General features: G+C 42.8%; 1 protein-coding gene across 21 annotated transcripts in view; it reads right to left on the reverse strand.

The window, feature by feature from the left end:
* Positions 1-25768, reverse strand: part of LOC121292998 (ataxin-7-like protein 1) — a 310112-nt gene that overhangs the window by 137913 nt on the left and 146431 nt on the right. For 13 of the 21 annotated variants that reach the window (XR_005946412.1, XM_041215540.1, XM_041215545.1 and 10 more), the window contains 2 exons: positions 19705-19746; positions 7036-7258 (listed from right to left, as the gene is read on the reverse strand). Coding sequence is in view for 20 of the 21 variants with exons in the window: in XM_041215540.1 (XP_041071474.1) it covers positions 7036-7258; positions 19705-19746 (265 nt within the window). In the remaining variant the exon portion in view is untranslated. The remainder of the gene's footprint in view (positions 1-7035; positions 7259-19704; positions 19747-25768) is intronic. The other 8 variants (XM_041215542.1, XM_041215548.1, XM_041215547.1 and 5 more) reach the window with 1 other exon arrangement.

Genomic DNA, 25768 nt, shown 5'->3' on the forward strand with positions numbered 1-25768 from the left:
TCTGCCTCTTTCCCTTCCCACTGTCCGTCTGCCTCTCTCCCTTCCCACTGTCCGTCTGTCTTTCTCCCTCCCTTCCCAGTCTGTCTGTCTCCCTCCCTCCCTTCCCACTGCCCGTCTGTCTCTGTCCCTCCTCAGCACCGTCCGTCTGTCTCTCTCCCTTCCTACTGTCCGTCTCTCTCTCTCTCTCTACCCACTGTCCGTCTGTCTCTCTCCCTCCCTTCCCACTGTCCGTCTGCCTCTCTCCTTCCCTTCCCACTGTCCGTCTGCCTCTCTCCCTCCCTTCCCACTGTCCGTCTGCCTCTCTCCCTCCCTTCCCACTGTCCGTCTGCCTCTCTCCCTCCCTTCCCACTGTCCGTCTGTCTCTCTCCCTCCCTTCCCACTGTCCGTCTGTCTCTCTCCCTCCCTTCCCACTGTCCGTCTGTCTCTCTCCCTCCCTTCCCACTGTCCGTCTGTCTCTCTCCCTCCCTTCCCACTGTCCGTCTGTCTCTCTCCCTCCCTTCCCACTATCCGTCTGTCTCTCTCCCTCCCTTCCCACTGTCCGTCTGTCTCTCTCCCTCCCTTCCCACTGTCCGTCTGTCTCTCCCTCCCTTCCCACTGTCCGTCTGTCTCTCTCCCTCCCTTCCCACTGTCCGTCTGTCTCTCTCCCTCCCCTCCCACTGTCCGTCTGTCTCTCTCCCTCCCTTCCCACTGTCCGTCTGTCTCTCTCCCTCCCTTCCCACTGTCCGTCTGTCTCTCTCCCTCCCTTCCCACTGTCCGTCTGTCTCTCTCCCTCCCTTCCTACTGTCCGTCTGTCTCTCTCCCTCCCTTCCCACTGTCCGTCTGTCTCTCTCCCTCCCTTCCCACTGTCCGTCTGTCTCTCTCCCTCCCTTCCCACTGTCCGTCTGTCTCTCTCCCTCCCTTCCCACTGTCCGTCTGTCTCTCTCCCTCCCTTCCCACTGTCCGTCTGTCTCTCTCCCACCCTTCCCACTGTCCGTCTGTCTCTCTTCCTCCCTTCCCACTGTCCGTCTGTCTCTCTTCCTCCCTTCCCACTGTCCGTCTGTCTCTCTCCCTCCCTTCCCACTGTCCGTCTGTCTCTCTCCCTCCCTTCCCACTGTCCGTCTGTCTCTCTCCCTCCCCTCCCACTGTCAGTCTGTCTCTCTCCCTCCCTTCCCACTGTCCGTCTGTCTCCCTCCCTCCCTTCCCACTGTCCGTCTGTCTCTCTCCCTTCCTTCCCACTGTCTGTCTGTCTCTCTCCCCTCCCACTGTCCGTCTGTCTCTCTCTCTCTTCCCACTGTCTGTCTGTCTCTCTCCGCTCCCACTGTCCGTCTGTCTCTCTCTCTTCCCACTGTCTATCTGTCTCTCTCACTTCCCTCTGTATATCTGTCTCTCTCACTTCCCCTTGTCTGTCTGTCTCTCTCCCTACCCACTGTCTGTCTGTCTCTCTCCCTACCCACTGTCTGTCGGTCTCTCTTCCCATTCCCTCCTGTCTGTCTGTTCCTCCCCCTCCTTTTCCACTCTGTCTCACCATTCAAACCAGCCCAGGGCAGTGACTCAACAACCCAACAACTCCCAGTTCGAGGCTGTGCCTGGGTCTGGAGCCTGGGTCCTTTCTTCAGTCTGCAGGGGTTGAGCTGCTGTCCTGGGACACCAATGGAGCTGAGAGGCGAACTGGGGGGTGATGATGAGCTGGGTGTCCTGCTCATTTTCTCCCCGCCCAGGGTTGCTCACACTTCACCACCCAATCGGCACCCAGCAGCTTCCCATCCCTGCACTCCTGCTCCTTGATCTCGGACCGCGCTCTCTCCTCACAGCCTGGACCTTTGGTGACTGAGGCTCAAGCATCAGAAAATGGTGGCGACTGGCCCAGAGTGCAGCATGTAGGGGGTTGGACGGGTGGCCAGATTTCGACAGCTCTCAGGAGATGGGCTGGGAAGTGCAAGGTCTAAAATGGCTGAGATATATGCATTATATGCATGCGATTTAAAAAAAAAATCTCACTGTAGGCCGGTTGAAAAAGTGCAACAGGCAGGATCTGGCCCCACAGGCGGGGCTCCCCACTCCCGACATAAAGGATTGTTGAAGCATAGGATGCTTTTCCACAAGGACTGGCTGAGATAGAGACCACAGAATCCTTTATTGATAAATATTGGCAGCATAGGAAGGAAAGGGCCATCATATTAGTAAGGATATTATGGGGAACAGATATTTAGTTTTAAGTTTAATTCATATTTTTGTATTTAGGTGTTAAGAAAGGTGAAGCCTGGTTTTAGTTTCATTTAGAGGTTTACGTGAGCTGGGTGCCAGGAAATCTGGGGCTCGATTTGTACACATTTCTTTTAATGAGGTTTTACAACCCTTGAAATAAAGAGATGGGTTATCAGGGGTTAATAGTTTAGTGAAGTTAAAAAAAAGTAGAAAATAAACTTTGCTATTGCCTAGTGACAGGGGTCCAGAGACACACAGAGAGACAGAGAAACACAGAAAGCCGGTCTGTTAGTGTGCGTATACCAAAACATGCAGGCTGAAGGTCTAATCTCAAATAAATCCTGCAAGCCTGCTGGGGAACTGAGTTTAAACAGCCCATGTATTTGCTCTGAAGCTGAAGTAACAGTGAGTTTAGATTGCAGCTTTCTGGTGTCTGAGAGTGAGAGAAACCAGCTGAAGAAAAGCATCTGGTGAATGCTCAGCTGTCCGCCAGAAGAAAACGGTTTGAAACTGAGCTAACCCAAGCAAGAAACCTTGGGTGTTGAGACTGCCAAATCTTCACTGGAGTTTTGTGTCTGTTAGGGTTGCTGGGATAATAGGATTAGTGTGAGTTTAAATCATTTTCCGGTATCTATACTGCTATCTTTCCAATCTTTTTGTCTAGTATAACATTGTTCATTTTTTCTTGTTTAATAAATGTTTTATTCTTTGTGTTAACAGTATACTGGCAGACTCTTGTGAATGTGTTCAGTTTCTGAACCTCCATAGTTTCTAAAAAATAAATGAAATAAGGATCTACTAAGGCATGTTTCACTCTGAAGCACAGAATCACTCATGGCAGAAGAGGCCCTTCGGACCATCGAGTCTGTGCTGACACGTGAGAAACATCTGACCTACCTACCTAATCCCATTTACCAGCACTTGGCCTGTAGCCTTGAATGTTATGATGTGCCAAGTGCTCTTCCAGGTACTTTTTAAAGGATGAGGGGCAACCCGCCTCCACCACCCTCCCAGGCAGCGCATTCCAGACTGTCACCACCCTCTGGGTAAAAAAGTTTTTCTTCACATCCCCACTAAACCTCCTGCCCCTCACCTTGAACTTATGTCCTCTCGTGACTGACTCTTCAACTAAGGGGAACAGCTGCTCCCTATCCATCCTGTCCATGCCCCTCATAACCTTGTACACCTCGATCAGGTCGCCCCTCAGCCTTCTCTGCTGCAAGGAAAACAACCCAAGTCTATCCAACCTCTCTTCATAACCTAAATGTTTCATCCCAGGCAACATCCTGGTGAATCTCTTCTGCATCCCCTCCAGTACATTCATATCCTTCCTATAATGTGACGACCAGAACTGCACACAGTACTCCAGCTGTTGCCTCACCAAGGTTCTATATAACTCCAATATGACATCTTTGGCAATCTCTTCTTTGCCTCCACCTATCACTGGCCCCCTATCCAGCTCTACCTATCCCACCCCCCTCTACCAGCTTATGTTTCACCTCATTTCTCTACTTCCTTAGTTCTGATGAAGTCATACGGACTGGAAACATCAGCTGTACTCCTCTCCGCAGATGCTGTCAGACCTGCTGAGTTTTTCCAGGTATTTTTGTTTTTGTTCCAAAGTGACCTTCCTACTTTTGTAATCTATGCCTCGAATGATAAAGGCAAGTGTCCCATATGCCTTTTTTACCACCCCACTAACATGCCCCTCCACCTTCAGAGATCTATGAACACATGCCAAGATCCCTTTGTTCCTCAGAACTTCCTAGTGCCATGTCGTTCATTGAATACTTCCTTGTCAAATTACTCCTTACACCTCACACTTTTCAGGGTTAAATTCCATCTGCCATTTATCTGTCCAGTATTACATCAGCTGGGATCATAACAATATACTTGATTTAGAAGGCCAGCAATGAAGGGTCCTAGATTGATTCCTCAGATGAGAGGGTTATCTTACAAGGAAAGGTTGAGTAGCATGCGCCTATATTCCCGAGAGTTTAGAAGAAGAGAGGCTGGACAGATTAGATGCTGAGAGGCTGCACCCCCTGGCTGGAGAGTCTAGAACTAGGGGTCTCAGTCTTTTGGACTAAGATGAGAAAACTTTTCTTCACTCAGAGGATTGTGAATCTTTGAAATTCCCTACTCCAGAGGGCTGTGGATGCTCCATCATAGAGTATATGCAAGACTGAGTTTGATAGATTTTTGGACACTAAGTGAATCAAGGGATATGGGGATAAGGCAGGAAAGTGGAGTTGATGTACAAGTTTAGCCATAATCTTATGAATGGTGAACAATTTTAAAGGGCTGTATTGCCTATTCCTGCTCCTCTTTATGTACTTATGTAATCCTACTTATTTGGGGAGAACCCTGGCTTTTGTGCAGAATAACTCAAAAACATGGCATTTTTCTTTTTCAGAGAGTTTGGAAAATACAATATGCTTCTAAAGGTCTTTAAATTAAACAGATTTAATAAATGAAAAACCCTTAGATATTCATTTTACATAAATAAAATATGATCTACAAAAATCCAACAGATGGCTGAAAATTCATTTTACTGAAGGATTTTTACAACTAAACTAAATTTTCTGAATCAGAAATATAACAGGTGATACACTCTCTTTTGCTAACCTTGTAACGTCCCAGTTCCTCTCATCTGATACTATTTGCTTCAATCATGTGTCAATAGCTACTACCTTGGAGTTTCAATGTATTTAATCCCTTGAGTCAAGATGATGGAGGTGTGGTACAATTCAGGCATTTATGATTAAAGGATTTGATAAGGTAGAGAGAAACTATTTTCTATGGGGGAGGAGTTCAGAACAAAAACAAATGTGTGGTGGCATGCTGGATAATCTTCAAAATTGAAGTAAGCCGTTCAGGGGTCATGTCAGGAAGCACTTATTCACTTAAAGGGCGCCAGAAATATGGAACTATTTTTCCCCAAAAAGCTGTTGAGACTAGATCAATGAAAAATATCCAAACTGAAATTGACAGGCACGGATACTAAGGGTTACAGAACCAAAGTGGGTAAGTGGCTGGTAAGGTAAAATCAGCCATGATCGAAGTGAACGGTAGAACAGGTTGTTGTTGAGCTGTTCCGATCTTCCCAATTTATAAATCACGGTGCCACTGCAAAATTACTTCCATCGAAATGTTTGCATTATCTTAAATGGAAAAATATGTCAGAATAATCTCAGTGCACCACAAAGCTCTCTCAGTATTTCTAAACCATGACAATTCATAAGACACTGCAACACATAAGTTGCATAGCAAATATGGTGCAGACACCTCACCCCACAGCTACATTCAACATGACAGTACTTGCAAAATGATCTTAATAGCATAGGCAGTAAACACCAACGCTTCAAAATCAAGAACAAGACTGGATAATTTGCTCAAGTTTCTAGCTACTGCATCCACTGCTAGCTGACAGACAATCATAGGTCTCAAGGGTATCCTGCACGATCTTAAAAGTTGTAGCATAGATGTTAATGAGGATCTCACAACAAGAGAAAAAGAACACCCTCTTTTTAAAAGCAAATGTAACAAGGCAAAAGGGTTCACTTCTACAGTTAAAATATTTCATTTGCAGGTGGCGTATTTGATTTAAGTATGAGTGGAAACAAGGAGAGTTACAATTACACCTTACACCCAGGAAGACACTTAAGTTTTACCTGGAAAAAATCAGCAGGTCTGGCAGCATCGGCGGAGAAGAAAAGAGTTGACGTTTCGAGTCCTCATGACCCTTCGACAGAACTGTCGTTCTGTTGAAGGGTCATGAGGACTCAAAACGTCAACTCTTTTCTTCTCCGCCGATGCTGCCAGACCTGCTGAGTTTTTCCAGGTAATTCTGTTTTTGTTTTGGATTTCCAGCATCCGCAGTTTTTTTGTTTTTATTTTTAGACACTTAAGTTTGTTCATATAAGATGGGCTGGTGGCAGAGACACCATACTTTGCCCCAGAGACAGGAAGTGTAAAAGCAGCTGATTTCCACTTCTGATTGTGATGCAGAGACTCCTGTTGAAAAGGGCATGTGTTTGGTGATTAGGTTGTTTTCATCACCCACTATCTAGCATCAGACACGTTTGCTTAGATGAGAAATTGGTGGGCAGCTGGTGCTATGGAACCATGATGAGTTAGTTCCTGAGTAAGTGTAGAAAAGTGAAAGGGAGGAGAGTAAAACAAAAAGAAAATAAGAAGAGGAATACAATAAAATAAAAGCTGCCTCACAAATACACCAGCAAACTGGTTTGTGATCTGAGTGAATATTCCAGACACAGGCACATTTCACATTTCGGAAAAAAAATCAAACTGATCAAAACTGGAAACTTGGTTTTCTCAAGTGAAGCCTTCCTTGCAGATGTTAATTCCTATGCATTTACTTCCTTTCAAATAAGCAATGGGAATCAGAATGGATAAGAAAGATCATGCTGCAGTGGGGCAACATCAGAAAGAAAAGCATTCATGCAGAAATAAAGTAACTTTCCTCATGCAATAGGAAACACCTCTGAGGGCGCTTATAAATGCAGTAGCTTCAAAGGAAGCCAAACACTGCTCGTTCAGTTTAAGAATAGCTATTGAAAAGGCATTATTTTAAAAATACCAAGACACAATTGTGACTCAGAACAGATAATTTAACTGGACCTGCCCATACAGCATGCAAATTCTAATCACTGATGCTGATTCTGACAATACATAACAAAATCACTGTCACAGTTGCCCAAAAAATACATAATCGAATATCTTAGTGAACAAAATTGATACATACTATTTAAATAGTTTTCTTTCTAAGAACAATGACCAAAAACCTGTGACCTGTTAATTATTATCAAACTGACTAAAGATACCCACCATGGTTTATCTCTTGTTACTTTGGAAGGAAAGACTGTCTGGTGTTGCTTATTATTGGAGGTATGTAGATTGTCTTTTGGTGACTTGAATGGCTTGGAGTTGCTACCAACTGGAGTATGGCTACTGCAGGCTTTGGATTTCATTGAGACTGGTGATGTTGTGGAATTGGAGGTTGATGAAGCTGGTGAGGAGGTTGCCTTACATGAAGAACCATGTCTCCTTTCTGAAAGCAAAGGCGAGAACAACGATTAGTTGGCAAACTGGATGACACAACTGCAGAAATGTTTGCAATTCATAATTTTTTTTGTAAAAGTTGACATGAACAACAAATCAAAAACTGATCCATTAAGACGCAACCATTGCAAGCACAATTACACCATACACATTTTTAAAGATATGGGTAATATTAGATTTAACTTTCTGCAGCACACATTGATCGATGGACCAGACTGAAAATTATATTAGATTGGACTATATGGTTGGTCATACGGCACCACTAATTAGCAGGTTAGTAGATGGAACATAATAAAACTTGCATTTATATAACACCTTTAACATAGTAAAACACCGTGGGATGTTTTGCAAGAGCGATATCAATTCAAATTTTGACACTGAGCCGCATATGATATTAGGCCAGATGACCAAAAGCCTGATCAAAGAGGTAGGTTTCCAGAAGCACCCAAAAGGTGGACAGGTTTAGAAAAGAACCCAGAGCTTAAGAGCAAAGGAAGCCAAAAGCACAGCCACCAATGGTGGGGTAATTAAAATTGGGCATGTACAAGATGCTGGAATTAGAAGAGTGCAGGAGATTGCAAAAGCTTGTAGGGTGGTTACAGAGATAGGCTGCGGGAGGCCATAAAGATTTCTAAAAACAAGTTATGAGGATTTTAAAACTGAAGCATTATAAGACTGGGAGCCACTGTCGGTCAGCAAGCAGAGGGGTGATAGGTGAACAGGAATTTTTGCCAGTTTTAAAACATGGGCAGCAGAATTTTGGATGGGCACAAGGTTATGTAGGATGGATGATGGGTGGTCAGTAATGAGCGCATTGTAATTGTCAAATCTAGAGGTAAAAGCTAGAAGTAGACTAGGCACTGATGAGTAAATGGACAATATTGAAAAACGCACTGGCAAACCTGGTCTGAGTTGATCATAGGTCCAGGATCAAACCGATTAGCGGAATCACTAACAACTGACATTTCAACAGCCAGAACTTGCTTCTATATAGAACCGTTAACATCATAAATGTCCCAAGGCATTTCACAAGGGCATCATAAACCAGAATGTGACACTGAGTCACTTAAGGTGATAGTACGGCATATGGCCAAAATCTTGGTTAAAGAGCTAGGTTTTATTTATTTTTATAAATGCGGGAACAGTTTTTAAAAAATTCTTTGATGGGTGTGAGCATTGCTGGCTAGGCCAGCATCAATTGCCAGGCCAGCATCAATTGCCCATCCCTAATTGCGTTTGAGAAGATGGTGGTGGTAAGCTGCTCACTGCAGTCCATGTGCTGTAGATACACCTACAGAGCTGTTAGGGAGCTTGGCCTAAATAGCCAAGTGGTTATGGTACTGGGTTTGTAACCCCAAGATCAAGAGTTCAAATCTCACAATGGCAAACTATGAAACAATGTAATTTCATCTGAAACAGATGGAAACGTGTTTGTACTCGAAAGAGTTACAGAGCTGTTAGGAAGGGAGTTCCAACATTTTGATCCAGTTACAGTGAAGGAGCAGCAATAGTTCCAAATAGTGAGTGGCTTGGAGGGGAAATTGCAGGTGATGGTGTTCCCATGGGTCTGTTGCCGTTGTCCTTCTAGATGATAGCAGCTGTGAGTTTGAAGGTGCTTTCTAAAAAGCTTTGGTGAGTTGCTGGACTGCATCTTGTAGATGGTACACACTGCTGCCACTGTGCTTCGGTGGTGGAGGGAGTGAACGTTTGTGGATGGGGTGCCAGTCAAGCGGGCTGCTTTGTCCTGGATGGTGTCAAGCTTCTTGAGTGTTGTTGGAGCTGCAGTCATCCAGGCAAGTGGAGAGCATTCCATCACACTCTTGACTTGTGCCTTGTAGATGGTGGACAGGCTTTGGGGAGTCAGGCGGTGAGTTACTTGCCACACGATTCCTAGTCCCTGACCTGCTCTTGTAGCCACAGTATAATATGGCTAGTCCAGTTCAGTTCCTGATCAATGGTAACTCCCAGGATGTTGACAGCCATGGTAATTCCACTGAATGTCAAGGGGTGATGGTTAGACTCTCTCTTGTGAAATGGCCATTGCCAGGCACTTGTGTGGCATGAATTTTACATGCCACTTGTCAGCCCAGGCCTGGATATTGTCCAGGTCTTGCTGCATTTGGACATGGACCGCATCAGGATCTGAGGAGTTACAAATGGTGCTGAACATGGTTCGCTGATGATTGCACAATCAGCGAATGTCCCCATTTCTGACCTTATGATGAAAAGGAGGTCATTGATAAAGCAGCTGAAGATGGTTGGGCCTAGGGCACTACCTTAAGCAGTTCCTGCACTGATGTCCTGGAACTAAGATGATTGATCTCCAACAACCACAGCCATCTTCCTTTGCGTTAGGTATGACTCCAGCCAGCAGCGAGTTGTCCCCCCTGAATCCCATTCAGCACTTCTGGCAGATTGTTGCGAATGCTTCAGCCTTATCTTTTGCATTGATGTACTGGGCTCCCCCATTATTGAGAATGGGGGTATTTGTGGATCCTCCTCCAGTGAGTTGCTTAATTGTCTACCACCATTCATAATTGGATGCGGCAGGACTGCAGAGCTTAGCCTTGATCAGTTGGTTGTGGAATCGCTTAGCTCTGTCTATCGCTTGCTGATGCTGTTTGGCATGCAAGTAATCCTGTGTTATAGCTTCACCAGGTTGTCACCTTAATTTTAGGTATGCCTGATGCTGCTCCTGGCATACCCTCCTTCACTCTTCATTGAACCAGTTGATCCCCTGTTGATCATTGATCCCCTGACTTGGTGGTAATGGTAGAGTGGGGGGATATACTAGGTGTTGAGGTTACAGATTGTGGTTGAGTACAATTCTGCTGCTGATGGCCCGCAGTGCCTCATGATTGCCTAGTCTCAAGTTGCTAGATCTGTTCAAAATCTAACCCATTTAGCACAGTGGTAGTGTCACACAACACGATAGAAGATATCCACAATCTGAAGACAGAACTTCGTCTCCACAAGGACTTTGCGGCGGTCAATCCTATCGATACTGTCATGGACAAATGCATCTGCTGCAGTGAATCTTGAATATAGTACACACTGCTGCCACTGGAGTCGGTGATGGAGCGGGAGAATGTTTAGGTTGATGGATAAGATGCCGGGCAAGCAGGCTACTTTAAATTGCATGGTGTCGAGTTTTTTCAGTGTTGTTGGACATGCACTCAGCAAGGCAACTGGAGAATATTCCATTACACTCCTAATTTGTTCCCTGTAGATGGTGAACAGGCTTGCATGCTGATTACTATTGCTTTTAGTTTTAGTTTGTTTGTTACAGTTAAAGATTTAAAACTTGTCATGTGATCCTTCCAGTCAATCACTGGAATTTCTGATGTCTTTTTAAAAGTTATGGGAATCTTATTACTGACAATAGCCTCCATCTGTTGTGTGCATTAATACGGTGCGAACACGATCTAGCAGCCCAAAACTGGCACTACGGGACATGAGTAGCAGCAACAGAATTGTATTCAACCACAATTTGCAATCTCATGTCCCAGCATATCCCTCACTCTACAATGACCATCAAGCCTGGGGATTGATGCTGGGTCAATGAGGAGTTCAGGAAAGCATGACAGGAGCAGCACAAGGCATACCTAAAAATGCAGTGCTAACCTGATGAGGCTACAACACAAGACTATGGGCATGCCAAACAGCTGAAACAGCATGCAACAGACAGAGCTAAGTGATCGCACAACCAATGGATCAGATCAAAGCTCTGCAGGCCTGTTGTATCCAGGCAAGAATGGTGGTGGACAATTAAACAGCTAACCTGGGAATGAGGCTCCACAAACATCCCCATCCTTAATGATGGGAGAGCCCAGGTAAGGCATTGGCAGCCATCTTCAGCCAGACATGCTGAATATATGATCCATCCTGGTCTCTTCCTGAGTTCCCCAGAATCACAGATGCCAATTCCATTCATTCCATGTGATATCAAGAAACAGCTAAAGGTACTGGACACAATGAAGTATATGGGTCCTGACAACATCCCAGCTGTAGTATTGTTCTCCAGAATGAACTGTTCCACTAACCAACTTATTCCAGGACAGCTACAATACTTGCATTTCTTTAATATGCAAAAACGCCCAGGTATGTCCTGTCTACAAAAAGGACGAATCCAATCCAGCCAATTACCGTCCCATCAGTCAACTCCCAATTATCAGCAAAGTAATGGAAGCTGTCATTGACAGTGCTATCAAGCCGCATTAACTGATCACCAGCCTACCCACTGATGATCAATTTGGGATCCACCAGGGTTACCTGGCTCTAGACCATGCTAAAGCCTTCGTCCAAAAATGGACAAACAAGCTTAATTCAAAAGATGAGGTGAAAGTAACTGCCATTCACATAAAGACAGCATTTGACCGAGTGTGACATCAAGGAATTCTAGCAAAATTGAAGTCAATGGGAGTCAAGCAGCAAACTCTCCACTAGTTATAGGAAGATGGTTGTAGTTGTTGGAGGCCAATCATCTCAATGTAGGACAAACTCAGGAGTTTCTCAGGATAATGATTAAATCCAGCTTCAGCTGCTTCATCAATGACCTTCCCTCCATCATGAGGTCAAAAGCAGAGATGTTCGTTGATGGTTGCATTGTCCAGTATCATTTGCAACATTCAAGCACGGGCTGATAAGTGGCAAGTAATGTTCATGCCAGACAATGACCATGTCCAACAATGGAGAATATAAGCATCTTCTCTTGATGTTCATCAGCATTACCATCGCCGAATCTCCCCCATCATCCACATCCTGGGGTCCATCACTGACCAGAAATTTAATTGGACGAGCCATTTAAATACTGTGGTTACATGAGCAGGTCGGAAGTTGGGAATTCTGCAGTGAATAACTCATCTCCTGACTCCCCAAAGCCTGTCCCGTTAGGAGTGTTTTGGATTCTCTTCACTTGCCTTGATGACTGCAGCTCCAACAACTCTCAAGAACCTCAGGACAACCAGGACAAAGCAGCCCGCTGGATCGGCACCCACCATCAGCATACAGTAGTAACTGTGTACACCATTTACAAGATGCACTGCAACAACTCGCCAAGGATTTTTCAACAGTGCCTTCCAAACCTGCTGCTTCTATCACTGAGAGGGACAAGGATAGCAAATGCATGGGAACACCACCACCTGCAAGTTCTCCATCAAACCACACGCCATCCTGACTTGGAACTATCGCTGTTCCTTCACTGTCGCAGAGGCAAAATCCTGGAACTCACTCCCTAACAGTAATGTGGATGTATCTACACCAAACAGACTGCAGTGGTTCAGGAAAGCAGCTCACCACCGCCTTCTCAATGTCAGTTAGGTAACAAATTCTAGCCTTGCTAGCGATGCTCACACCCCAAAAATGAAAAACTTACTATTTGCCATAGCCTTACTCCACCATTCCTAAACTCTCAAACCACATAACCTCTCTCCTACTGTTCCTGAACCTCATGCTGTTCTCAAACTCCAAACCCTCTCTCTCACAGTTCCTGAATCTTGTAACTTTCATCCCACTTTTCTGAAGCCCTGCAACCATATAACCTCCCTATCATTGCGCTTGCAACTCAATATCCTGTTTCCACCATTTCCACATTCCCAACAGCAGGACTCAAGTATCCAAGCCCTTCCTCTCCTTTTAAGATCCAAGGATCTAGGGTCATCCTCCTTAATCCTAGGCTATATTGTTCTTCCGTTGTTCCCCATCCCATTAGATGCCTCCCACTTTTCCCAGACCCCTGGTCCTCTCTTACTATACTATTAAACCATTTTATAAGAGCATAATAGGAGCAGAAGTAGACCAAAAGGCCACCCAAACCTGCTCCAATATTCAATACGATCTTGTCTCAACTCTACCTTTCTGCCCGCTCCCCATATCCCTAGATTCTGAGACCAAAAATCTGTCCATCTCAGCCTTGAATACATTCAATGGTGGTGTATCCAAAACCCTCTGAGGCAGAGAATTCCAAAGATTCAAAAGAAATTTCTCCTCATCTCAGTCATAAGTGATTGACCCCTTATCTTAAGGCTGTGCCCCCACATTCTAGATTCCTCAGCCAGGGGAAACAACCTCTCAGTATGTCCTGTGAAAACCTTTCAAGCCCAAATTATTCAGTCTCTCATCAGAAGACAACCTCCTCATCTCAGGAACCAATTTCCCAATGCTATCTGCTACCTGCCTCTCGCCTACTAGTAATACCTTCCCTAATATTTTCCCCTGTATCCTGAAATTTACTGAAAGAAAAGTTAAGAGGTATAAAGTAGTGATTAACAGTAATTAATAGGCATCACATAGTTAAAAGAACATTTACACCTGTAATTCTGAGAATTGACTTTCTTCGTATCTACTGTACTTTACGTTGTGTCAATTGGGAGCCAGGCAGTGAGATGCTGTTCTTCCAAAGCTAATGGTGGAGTGGCGCAGCTTGGACAACAACTTTTGGAGACTGGCATTTAACCGTGTAGCTGCTCCTCACCTGAAGTTGCTCTACTTCCATAAGCGTCACCATTATTTTGACAGCAAAATCTAACCCATAACATCATTATCTAGCAGAGAGCAGCATTTCCTCCAACTCACCATCAGCTATGTTATTCAGTGCTTTGTTTGTCACTTCAGATATGAGTCATATACCCTTTGCTGCAGTCTTAAAGAAAAGTCAGTCATTTAATAATGGATGCTTCTGAATTGTAGCCTATAATTTAAAAGCATTTCCAATCCACACAATTCCTCACAAACATTAAATCCTAAATGATGTGAGGTTCTGTTTAATTAACTATTAGTCTTGTGATGTTAAAGGAACTCAGCATCATCTCATCAGCAGAATAATATATTGTGCATCATGTGGTATAACACTTCTATCTTTATAAAGTTCCTTGCCTACCTTATTGTGAAGGGAAATCCTCTAGTGATAACATGACTTTTCACTCAGATTTGGAAAGCTTAATTGAAATTTTGTAGAACGTTGACTTGGTCTTATAATATTACATACACGGAACATACATTTAATTGTTTAACAGTGAATTAAATGTAATAATTCAGCCCCTCACTTCCCCTTGATATCCATTCACTATCCACTGCCCTGAAACAATTCTTTGTAAAAATGAGTGCTACAGAAATACAGCTTGCTGCTAAAGAAACATCATGAGCAAATGAACACAAGTTATTTGTCCTCCCTATTCAGCCATTACCCCCGTGCTGACCTGTGTTAGCTCCTGATCCACCAAAGCTTCAATTTAAAAATTCCCATCCTTGTGTTCAAATCATCTCCATGGCCTTCCCCCTCCCCATCCCAAACCTCTTCCAGCTCTATAATACATTGGCACCCTTATGCTCCTCCAATTCTAGCCTCTGGCCTATCCTTCACTTGCTCCTCACCGCAGCACTGGAATCCATCCCTCCCCACAAGGTCCCAAACTCTGGAATTCCCTCCCCAAACCTTTCTAACTCTACCTCAATCTTTAATATGCTTCTTAAAACCCACTGGTCAGGTGTCCTCATGCCTCCTTCTTTGGCTCAGTGTAAATTTTTGCCTGATTACATTCCTATGAAAATGCTTTGGAATGTTTTATTATTTCAATGTACAAGTAATTGCTCCTGTTGCCAACAAAACCCAGAAATGGAATTTCCTCATCCACTGTATAAGGCCTTACAACGATCAAAATATTTCAGAACTCAGCTGCTGTTTTTGCTCAACGGAAGTCGCTGGCATTCCGACTTAAGTTTTAAAAAAATCAGAATAACCCCGCCATGTGATATAAATTTGAACTTAATTACCTTTGTTTTCATGTTTTAGCTGGTTTCAGTAGCATTGCTCACAGCAAGTTACACCAATAATGTTTTATAGCAACAAAAACTTTATACCATGCAAATGGTAACCTATTATTCTGCTGCTACGCTGTAGCACGTGTAAACTGGACTGTCATTTAAACACAACAAAGCTCAATTGCTGTAAATAGGAACATAATGAGACAATTTGAGGTTAATTGCTGGTCTGGGAAGTTTGCGGATATGACCAGCAGGGTGCTTGTAAATTTATGGCACCAGCTCAGATGAAACTAGAATGACGTGGCTGCTTTTCACATTTCTTATAAGACTTTTGATTTCTGGGGGAGTGAGTGGTGCCTCACTCACCACTTTTTATGGTTGGACATAAGGGGAATGAGGTGGGGCAATGCAAGAGAATTTTGGAAACTGGTCAAAATATCATTAGGTTTAGGGTAGTTATGGAAAAGGACAAGGAACTGGATGAGGGACAATATCAATGAATTGAAAAGGGATCTGACATAGGTGAAGTGGAAATAAAGATTGGAAAGTAAAACAGTGAATGAGCAACTGGAGGCCTTCAAAGAAGAGACCGTTCACCTATAGACTGGACACAAACCTATGAGGGAGAAGGAAAGATATCCAAAGCTAGAATTCCATGGATGACTGAAGAAGGGAGATTAAAATGAAAGAGAAACAGATGCTTATGATAAATGTCAGGTTCATAATACAATTCAAAATCAAGCAGAATATAAAAAGTGTGGAGGACTGAAAAAGGAAAATGTGTCAGCCTCTATTTTGCATCTGGAATGAAAATTGAGCCCACAAGCTTCTGACTCAGTGCTATCACTGAGCCAAGCCAAGCCATGTGTACTATTGGAGATCTCCTGCGTTCTCCACACTTGTAATGAACTTGGAATTTATAAATTGTTGAACTGCTGAATTAGTATTATGGTTATGAACAATGGTATGAGCAAGACAACTACGGAACTGCTGAGGTAAGTAATAGGCAACAGATTTGGAAAAGAAGCACAACTTAAAATGGTGACCAATTTTGCTGTAACACCTATCATATAAACATGAATTGCAGGGCCAGGGTGACCATTTGTCCTGAATTTTCTGGAACCATCCCATAATTTGGCCTTTTGTTCCATGTCCTGGGTCAGGCTTTCCTGGGACACGTTTTGTCCAAAATTTTTTCTTTTGCTGGAGACTATGTTTCTGCCCTTGTGTTGGGCCTGGTCTGATTCTGGGAATGTCCTGTGGCTGACCAGAGGGCACAGGTTGCAAGATGGCACAATCAGAATCAATGCGCGGAGCAACGGGTCTCAACCATCCCCAAGTACTCACCAGTGCTGCACACTACTGTGCTCTCCACCCAGGCAGCCCGCTCTCACAGGCTCGTGAGTGCCAGCATACCCCTCCACACACCCTACTCATATGCCAAGGTGTCTGTTAATTTATTCCCCAAGAGTTGGTCACCCTGTGCGGGGCTGATTGTGCAGGCCTACACCTGCAGATTGAGTAAAAATTTCATAAGACTGCTTTCAGATCCAGCAATTAATAACAAAATAAATTAACCAATAATCTAACTCTACTGCAGTAGTAAGTTAGCTTATACAGTAGTGGTTCAGAAGGTATCATCAAGATGCAGTGCTGAAACATGAAGGAAGAGGTTCCCCATGGTTACTATTTCTAGTTAATTGTGTAAGTGTGTTAGACAAATGCATTTACAACACAGCTGGAAATAGAGATCAGAGGAAACCTTCCAGTTATTATTACAAAGTCACTAACACACTGGGATAGTTTCCTGCAGCTGCTGCAATTATAATGCCACTAACCCAAAGCATCACTGGAAAAAGTTCCATTATGACTGCAACATTTTTGCAGGAGCGACTGTAGCTCACACTCCTGTTCTGACTGCAATATTATTAATACACAATGATCAGAATGACACCCTCATGCTTTGATGATAATATGAATAACAGAGACCAGGACAAAGCCCCATGCACTGATTACCTTTCTGTTGGCACACAGGAGAAATCATCCCCCCAGGGGTGTAAGTTAGATAGACTAATTAAAATCAGGTTAATAACAGGAAAATTAGCAGACTTCCTTTTAGGCCTTGGACTGGTGCAAAACTGTTTAATGTAATTTGATTGCCAAGTTTCCCAAATCACATTTAGACAATTGTGAGAGATCTCATCGAATGAGGGGGGATACCAATCACTAATTTTTGCTATTTATCTGTTTCAAATTTTAAAAATATCCTGATAAATATTTTTTAAAATTTAACTTTAAACACTGAGAGCCTATGGGACATTCTCTTGGATCCTGAGTTTCTGTTTCTCCCAAACCAGTACCTGCAGTGCAATAACAGCCAAAGATTGAAAGTTATCCTCACATCTGTTGTCCATATATAATACTGAAACCCAAACCAGGATTCTAATAAATAGGAAGTGAAAATCAAGTTAAGGAGTTAGATTGTCAGGATAGGAAATACATGAACATGAAGGTTACCAGAACGAAAAATATACACAGCTGACAGAATCATCTGGCCTGGGCTCTCTTGCATTTCATTGCAGTACGCCACAAACCATACTCGTGCCACGGTAAACTTTGTCTTCTTTGCAATCACAAGGTGTAGCCAACTTAAAATGCGCTAATAAATACTACCAACAAAATAAAGTCTGTAGGGCTACCTGTTCCAAATTAATCACTGGAAAATGTAACCCCTGCATGTAAACTGCATAAGATAATCATTAACTGTAGCCAATAACTTAAACTACATTTCCTCTCTTACACTAAACAATGAATATTACAAAAATCAACAGAAGCTGGGGTGGGCAGGCGGGGGAGAATTCAAGCCAGTTACAAGTTTTATTCCCACATTATAACAGTGACTACACTTCAGAAGTACTTCATTAGTTGTAAAGTACTTTGCGCCGTCCTGGGTTCATGAAAGGTGCTGCAAAAATGCAAGTTATTTCTCGAATGCTTGTAATACAGAATCCATTTTCTGTTGGTTTAAGTTGCTAAGGCTGTTAACCACAGGTGATTACTTAAATTTCATTGAAATTACAGTCATAGGACACTGATTTCTCCAACTATATTTAACATTTCTGAAACAGATTTCAATCAGTTTCTCTTTTCCAGGAAACTCATAATTTCAGAGTATTTTGATCTATAGTTATTATTTGTCACAAAATACCCTGGGAACATTTATGCCATGTGGAAAGGAAGTTCTCTGAATTTTTATTTTTGTATCAATGGTACAAATTAAGTATTTTCATTCTGAAAAGTGTTAGAACTGCATGAAGCCCTCTGCAGTTCAACAGCCCAGTAACATAAATAAGAGTTTCCTTCCTAACAAATCTGATCACAAGGGGGTCTCTAGAGGGTTCATAGGTAAATGCATTTAGTCACGCAGTCCAAGAGATGTCAGGTTCAATCCCTATGTAGTGTTAGATTTGCTAACTTCAGCATGGCAACAACTGAACGGGACAAGAGTATCATTCTCGCCCGAGTTAGAGGGTCATGAGTTTAGTGGTGCCATCTTTCAGAGCAGATGTTCAACTGAGACCTTGTCTACCCCCTCAGATGGACATAAAAGATCCTATGGCACTATTCTCTCTTCGGTGTCCTGGCTAATATTTAACCCTCAACCAACACCTAAAACAGGTTATCTGGTCATTACTGTTTGTGGAAGATTGCTGTGAACAAATAAGCTGCTGCTCTTCCTAAATTACAGCAGTGGTTACACTTCAAAAGTACTTATTTGGATATAAAGCACGTGGGACATTCTGAAGTTGTGAAAGACGTTACAATTTATTAATTTATTTTCTTTTTTCCTAATTGGCCTATGTATCCCTTAAGATGGGTTGAGATGGGGTTGGCGGAGGGGGGAGGAGGGGTCAGTTGGGAAAAATAAAAGAATCAGCCACGATTTTCATTTCTGATTTCTATCCAGTGCTCCTGTGTGAACATAAACTGGGCATGGCTGTGATGTTGCCTACAGTCAAGTGACCTGCCAATACTTAGTTTTCAGGCTCCAACCTAAGAGAATGGGCACCACTGGAGTGTTGAAGCCAATGGAATAGCAGCTCGAACCATGGCTCAGGCCTTCAAAGAAGTGCAGAAGAATGCGAGAATACTGGGGAGGAGATTCGACAAGCTTTGATAAGCAAGTTAATTTATAGAACGATGAATGAAACAGCCCGGAGTGGGGGAGGGGGGCATTCAGAACAGCGTGTCTGTGCTGGCTCTTTGAAAAGGCTATCCAATTCCTTAGTGAAGTACCAGTATCAAGCATTTTGAGGAAAATGGGATCTCAGCTCAAGTGAGGAGCTGGTCAGAAGGACGGAGGAGAAAAGATTCGGGAAATAACTGGTACAATTCATCACCCACTACAAGTGAGCTTCACAAGTTAATGGTTTAGTGATATCGGTAGAGTAGTGGATTAGTATGCACATCTTCCCAGCCCCTACAAGACCACAAGCAGTCGTGTGCACTTCCCCTCCCGCAACTAGGCAGCCAGGAATCAGGTGAATTCCCCAGACGGAGGGAGTGAGAGAGATTGAAAGTCACTGAATGAGTCAGCCCAAGGCTGCTCTCACACACCACCCAGTAGCTGATTCAAGAGCAGCAGTGGCAAAGGCCTGGGAGCACATCACCTACCTTGCCCTTTTGGCCGGGGAATGGTGTGTGGCATGGGGAGACCTAAAAAGAGGGCGAGAAGAAAAAAAAATCATTAAAAATGTGAGGGTGAGAGAAACCAAAGGTTTAAGCATACTTTTTTGATCCACACATTTATGTAGAGCGAAAAAGTGACAAAAAAATCAAAGAATGACATGTTAAATTACTGGAGTTTTATCAAACAGTAAAAATAAGTGTTCACAAAAATGACAAACAAGCTCCATTTACAGACATCACACATGTAAAACAACACAAATCCCTTGTCCTGTTGCTGTATAAGCCAGTCAATCAGTGCTGACTCTAGGCTGGCAGGAACAGCACATTATTAGGGCAGAGCAGTTGAAGTTGGAAAAGCTAAACAACAGTTGCAACTCCAACCTGGCTTTGATAACAGTTACAGGCTGAGCAGAACTGAAAACTGATTTACAATTTAGTGCAAGTCACTTTGATCAGTTGACATTCTAGCTGGATTTAAGAACAGTGGACAAAATAGAAAAAAATTGTTTTTTTAAAAAAGCAAATACTTTACTTAACCATTCATAACTAATCATAAAAAATGACTAAATAAATCAAGTGTTTTAACTATCTATGTATTAAATAACTTATCCATTGGGAGGTCCACAGAATTAGCATGCTGCCTCCCACCTGAGAGAACTGGCCAGAATTCAAAAGGAAGGCACATTTGCATTGTGCCTTTCACAATCCCAGAAAATCAGATGTTTTACAACTAATGAAGTGCTTTTTTGAGGTGTAGTCACTGTTACAACATAGGTAATGCAGAGCCAACTTGTACAAGCAAGCTCCTACAAACAGCAATGTGGTATGACGGATCAGCTGTTTTAAGTGTCGGTTGAGGAATAAATGTTCCCCAGGATACTGGGGAGAACACTAATGCTCCTCTTCAAATAGTGCTGTAGGATTTTTTTTTACATCTTCTGCAGAGGCTGACAGGGTCTAAATTTAACATTTCACCTGAAAGGCATTGTCTCCAACGGCGCAGAACTCCCTCAGTAATTACACTTAGAGTAATAACTTGGTTTGCGTGCTCAAGTTTCTGCATTGGGTCTTTGAAGAGTGTCATCATGGGGACATGGCTGAGGCCTGCTAAGTTCAGGGTGAGTGATGAGATAAAATTTTAATCTTGAGCACTTTTAGTGGAATGATTAAAGACCTTTACTCTGCTGCACATATTGAAACATCAGCCCTATACCTCTTGCTGCTGCTCAGCCCAAGTTTTCTTAAACCCAATACTATTCCCCATAGGCGTCAGGCACAAGTGGAGCTCATGAATCTGGCAGGAACTCACCAGACTACCCTTCCACAGGAACAATGCGAGTTGGGTTGGTTACAACAGGGTGAACAGTCAAAAAAAACACAATGACTTGCATTTCTACATCCCAAAGCACTTTACAGCCAGAATATTTGAAGCCTAGTTGCTGTTGAAATAAAAAAAGACAGCAAATTTGAAAACAGGAAGCTCCCACAAACAGCAATGAAATGAATGACAAGATCATCTGTTTTTGTGATGTTGATTGAGGGATAAATACTGGCTGGTATTATAGCGCTCTTCTTCAAATAGGGCCAGGGGATCTTTTAGGTCCACCTGAGGGGAATGAAGAGGAGGTTTAACCTCTTACCCAAAGGACGTGCCGTCTGATAGTGCACCATTCCATTAGTACCTAACTGAAATGCTAGCTTAAGAATGTGACTCCAGAGCAAAATAACAGCATAAGATGTTGAATCTGATAATGCAGTAAGGAATGTGTGACCTCTGCAAACCATAGGAACTTTTAAAATATATTGATTCTGCAGTGGCGCAGCAAACTTGAACAATATGCACCACTGAAGTACAGGGACAGGTATCTGGTCATTGGGCTGCCAATTTCTGACCCGCTAGTGTGGTGAGGTTTTAAGTGGAGGCTGGGTATTAAAAATCACATAGCTGAAATATCCAACAAAGGGCTACATCAAGAAATGGAAGAATTTCTGAATATGGCAGTGCTTTCTAAGGGTGCAGACTAATATGGTGCATTGAAACTAGCCATATTCACATTACAAGGTTAAGTTCTGGAGCAAAACTGTTCCATTCAATTACGAAATCTAGTGTTAACCTACATTATCAAATATCGCTGATACCAAACTTCATTCTGTCTATCATGGCTTGATCTTGCGGGTTGCAGCACGATCAGTGCAGAGTGCTTGTGACAATCTAAATGACAGGATCTGAAGGTATTTTATTTTAAGTTAGCCTCCAAATGCTTAGCATAAGTTTTTTTTACAATTTTTCTTGTGCAGGAATAGTTTAATTGTAGAATTAACTTTTTTAAAAAATAAGATAGATAAAAAGATATTGCTACACACAATGGCTCACCAGTGGAAAATGAAAGAGCTGCAATAGATCGACTCAATTTGCTTTGACTTCACTTCTCAGCCACAATACCTCAACTGAGAGGAACTAGAATAACAAGATCATGAGAACACTGTCACCTCTAAATTACACACAATCCTACTGCCCTTTATACTCATACAAAGTCTTGGAATTCCCATTTAATACAATTAAACACTGCAGCGGTTCAAAAAGATTTACCAGCATCTTCTCAGAGCAACCAGAGATGGGTAATAGGTGGGGCCTTAGCAGTGTCACCAATATCTGCTGAGCAAGTGTAAACAGAAGAGTAGAAGGAAGCAAGAGACAAACAATGAATGCCTGCAGACAGGCAGGAATAGTGGGATTACTTATAAACTGACAATTTTTTGTCTTTTTCAGATTGCCAAAACTGGAACATAACTGCCTAACTGAAGAGTGCAGTTTTCCAGTTCTCATTCTGAGCCACCTCACCTGTCTCCAGACAACAAGGAATACTTATAGATGCTCATATGTTGACACAACACTGTTTACAAGCTAAAAACAAAAAAACTGCGGATGCTGGAAATCCAAAACAAAAACAAAATTACCTGGAAAAACTCAGCAGGTCTGGCAGCATCGGCGGAGAAGAAAAGAGTTGACGTTTCGAGTCCTCATGACCCTTCGACAGAACTTGAGTTCGAGTCCAAGAAAGAGTTGAAATATAAGCTGGTTTAAGGTGTGTGTGTGTGTGTGGGGGGCGGAGAGAGAGAGAGAGAGAGAGAGTGGTGGAGTGGGGGTGTGGTTGTAGGGACAAACAAGCAGTGATAGAAGCAGATCATCAAAAGATGTCAACAACAATAGTACAAAAGAACACATAGGTGTTAAAGTTAAAGTTGGTGATATTATCTAAAAGAATGGATGGTAGGGCACATGGTCTCCTCTACATTGGAGAGACCAAACGTAAACTGGGCGACCGCTTTGCAGAACACCTGCGGTCTGTCCGCAAGAATGACCCAAACCTCCCTGTCGCTTGCCATTTTAACACTCCACCCTGCTCTCTTGCCCACATGTCTGTCCCTGGCTTGCTGCATTGTTCCAGTGAAGCCCAATGCAAACTGGAGGAACAACACCTCATCTTCCGACTAGGCACTTTACAGCCATCCGGACTGAATATTGAATTCAACAACTTCAGGTCGTGAGCCCCCTACCCCATCCCCACCCCCTTTCTGTTTCCCCCTTCCTTTTCTTTTTTTTCCAATAAATTATATAGATTTTCCTTTTCCCACCTATTTCCATTATATATAAAAAAAATGCTCTCCCCACCCCCACTAGAGCTATACCTTGAGTGCCCTACCATCCATTCTTAATTAGCACATTCGTTTAGATAATATCACCAGCTTTAACTTTAACACCTATGTGTTCTTTTGTACTATTGTTGTTGACATCTTTTGATGATCTGCTTCTATCACTGCTTGTTTGTCCCTACAACCACACCCCCACTCCACCACTCTCTCTCTCTCTCCACCCCCCACACACACACCTTAAACCAGCTTATATTTCAACTCTTTCTTGGACTCGAACTCAAGTTCTGTCGAAGGGTCATGAGGACTCGAAACGTCAACTCTTTTCTTCTCTGCCGATGCTGCCAGACCTGCTGAGATTTTCCAGGTAATTTTGTTACTGTTTACAAGCTTACACTCCTGCTCTAGAATACACATTGCCATCAAGGTCTCTTTCAAAGTCTGATGCAAAGTTCAGATAATTGAGTAAGTAGCCTTCAATGGCTATAATGCATAGGATTACAAAGAATATACAGCACAGAAACAGATCATTCAGCCGATCCAGTCTATTCAAGCATTTTGAAGCAAGATTAGCACAACATCTTTATCTACAATTCTATCCCTCTGGAAATAAGCCTTAGTGCTAGGCTTGCTTTTTGAATGGCCTTGTAGCCTGTCTCACTATTTGTAGTGATTTGTGTATTTGTATTTCCAGATCCCTCTGCCTCATTTAGGTTCTCATTTGCAAATACCTTCTCAAGGGCGATTAGGGCTGGCAATAAATGTTGGTTTAGCCAGCAATGCCCACATCCCTCGAAAGAATAAAAAAATTAAAAAGCAACCACTGCCAGAAATGTAGAAGATGCTTCAATTTTGAATTGACCAGCTCTTCTCTTCACTAAGAAGTGGGAGGAAAAGTTGGAGGATAGATGGGCCACAACATATTCAATCTTATCTGATAGATATAGCCTCTTAGTTCTGGCATCATTCTAGTAAATCATTTTTTGCATCTTCTCAAGTACCTCAATATACATTTTGTAATATGGAGACCAGAACTGTTCAAGGTACTCCAAGCAAGGTCTAAACAAAGTTCTGTACAAGTTTAAAATAACTTGCTTGTTTTTCAATTCTATCCCTCCAACAAGGAATCCAAGTGCTTTGTTTGCTTTTTTAATGGCCTTATTAACCTTTATCACAACTTTTAGTGATGTGTGTTTCTGAATCCCCAGATTCCTTTGCTCCTTAAAGCGTGAAGATGATGATCAGTGAGCTACAAGCAGAAAGAGCTATGTGGGATGTGATATCCTGGCAATAATGGAAACATGGCTTACAGGTGGTGAGGATTGGGCACTTAGTATTCAAGGATATAAAGTGTTCCAAAAATAAGGACCTCACAGAGAGGCACAGAATATTCTGTAAGGGGAAGGGAGTGAGTCAGAAGTTATGGTACATGTCATTAACAATGACACAGGGCAAATATTGAGGTCCTATGATCAGATTTTCAGGAGCTAGGAAGTTAAAAAATAGGACCTCAAAGATAGTGATCTCTGGATTAGGTCCAGTGCCATGCAAATAGTTCTAGGGAAGTGAGTAGCACCACATAAGATAAGAGCAGACAAAGGAGGACTATGAGGATTAGAAAGAAAGGTCAAGAATGCATGCATGCAAATACATAAAGTGTGGTGAGTAAGTTTGGTGAGCTACAAGAACAAATAGCCATGTGGGAAAATATGTGGCAATAATGGAAACATGACTTAAAATGGCGAGGACTGGGTGATTAATATTCAGGATGTAAAATGTTCAGAAAAGATGGGGAAGAAAATAAGAAGGTAGGGAGGCACTACTAACTGGGGAAGACATTGTAGTATTGGAAAGAGAGGATGTCCTTGAGGGGGTAAGGACTGACTCCATTTGGTTAGAATTGAGAAGCAAAAAGGGTATGGGTCGGTATGTCAAACACCTGGGGATATTCTATAGGCCTCCAAATAGCAAGCGAGCAATGCATGAGTAAGTGAGTGAACAAATCTGCAGAGAAATCACAGAGATGAGGTAGAATTATAGAGTGATAATATTGAGGGAATGAAATTACCCAAATATTGACCGGATAGAGTTACAATTAAGGGTGAAGAGGGAGAGGAATTTCTGAAATGTGTTCAGGAGAACTTCCTGACCAGTATGTTCTTGGTCCAACCAGGAAGGAGGCATGTCTGGATCTGGTGTTGTGGATTGAGGTGGGTCAAGCTGACTAAGTGTCTGTGAGGGAACACTTGAGTAAGACTCATCTTTGTACCAAAAGATTTATACTAGTAATGGAGAAATGCAAGGAACAAACTAAGGTACAACTTCTAAATTGGAAGAGGGCTAACTTCATTGAGATGAGAAGAGATCTAGCCAGGGTAAAATTGTACTGAAGACTGAG

This window comes from Carcharodon carcharias, chromosome 21 (genome assembly GCF_017639515.1).
Source record: "Carcharodon carcharias isolate sCarCar2 chromosome 21, sCarCar2.pri, whole genome shotgun sequence".
Classification (NCBI taxonomy): domain Eukaryota; kingdom Metazoa; phylum Chordata; class Chondrichthyes; order Lamniformes; family Lamnidae; genus Carcharodon; species Carcharodon carcharias.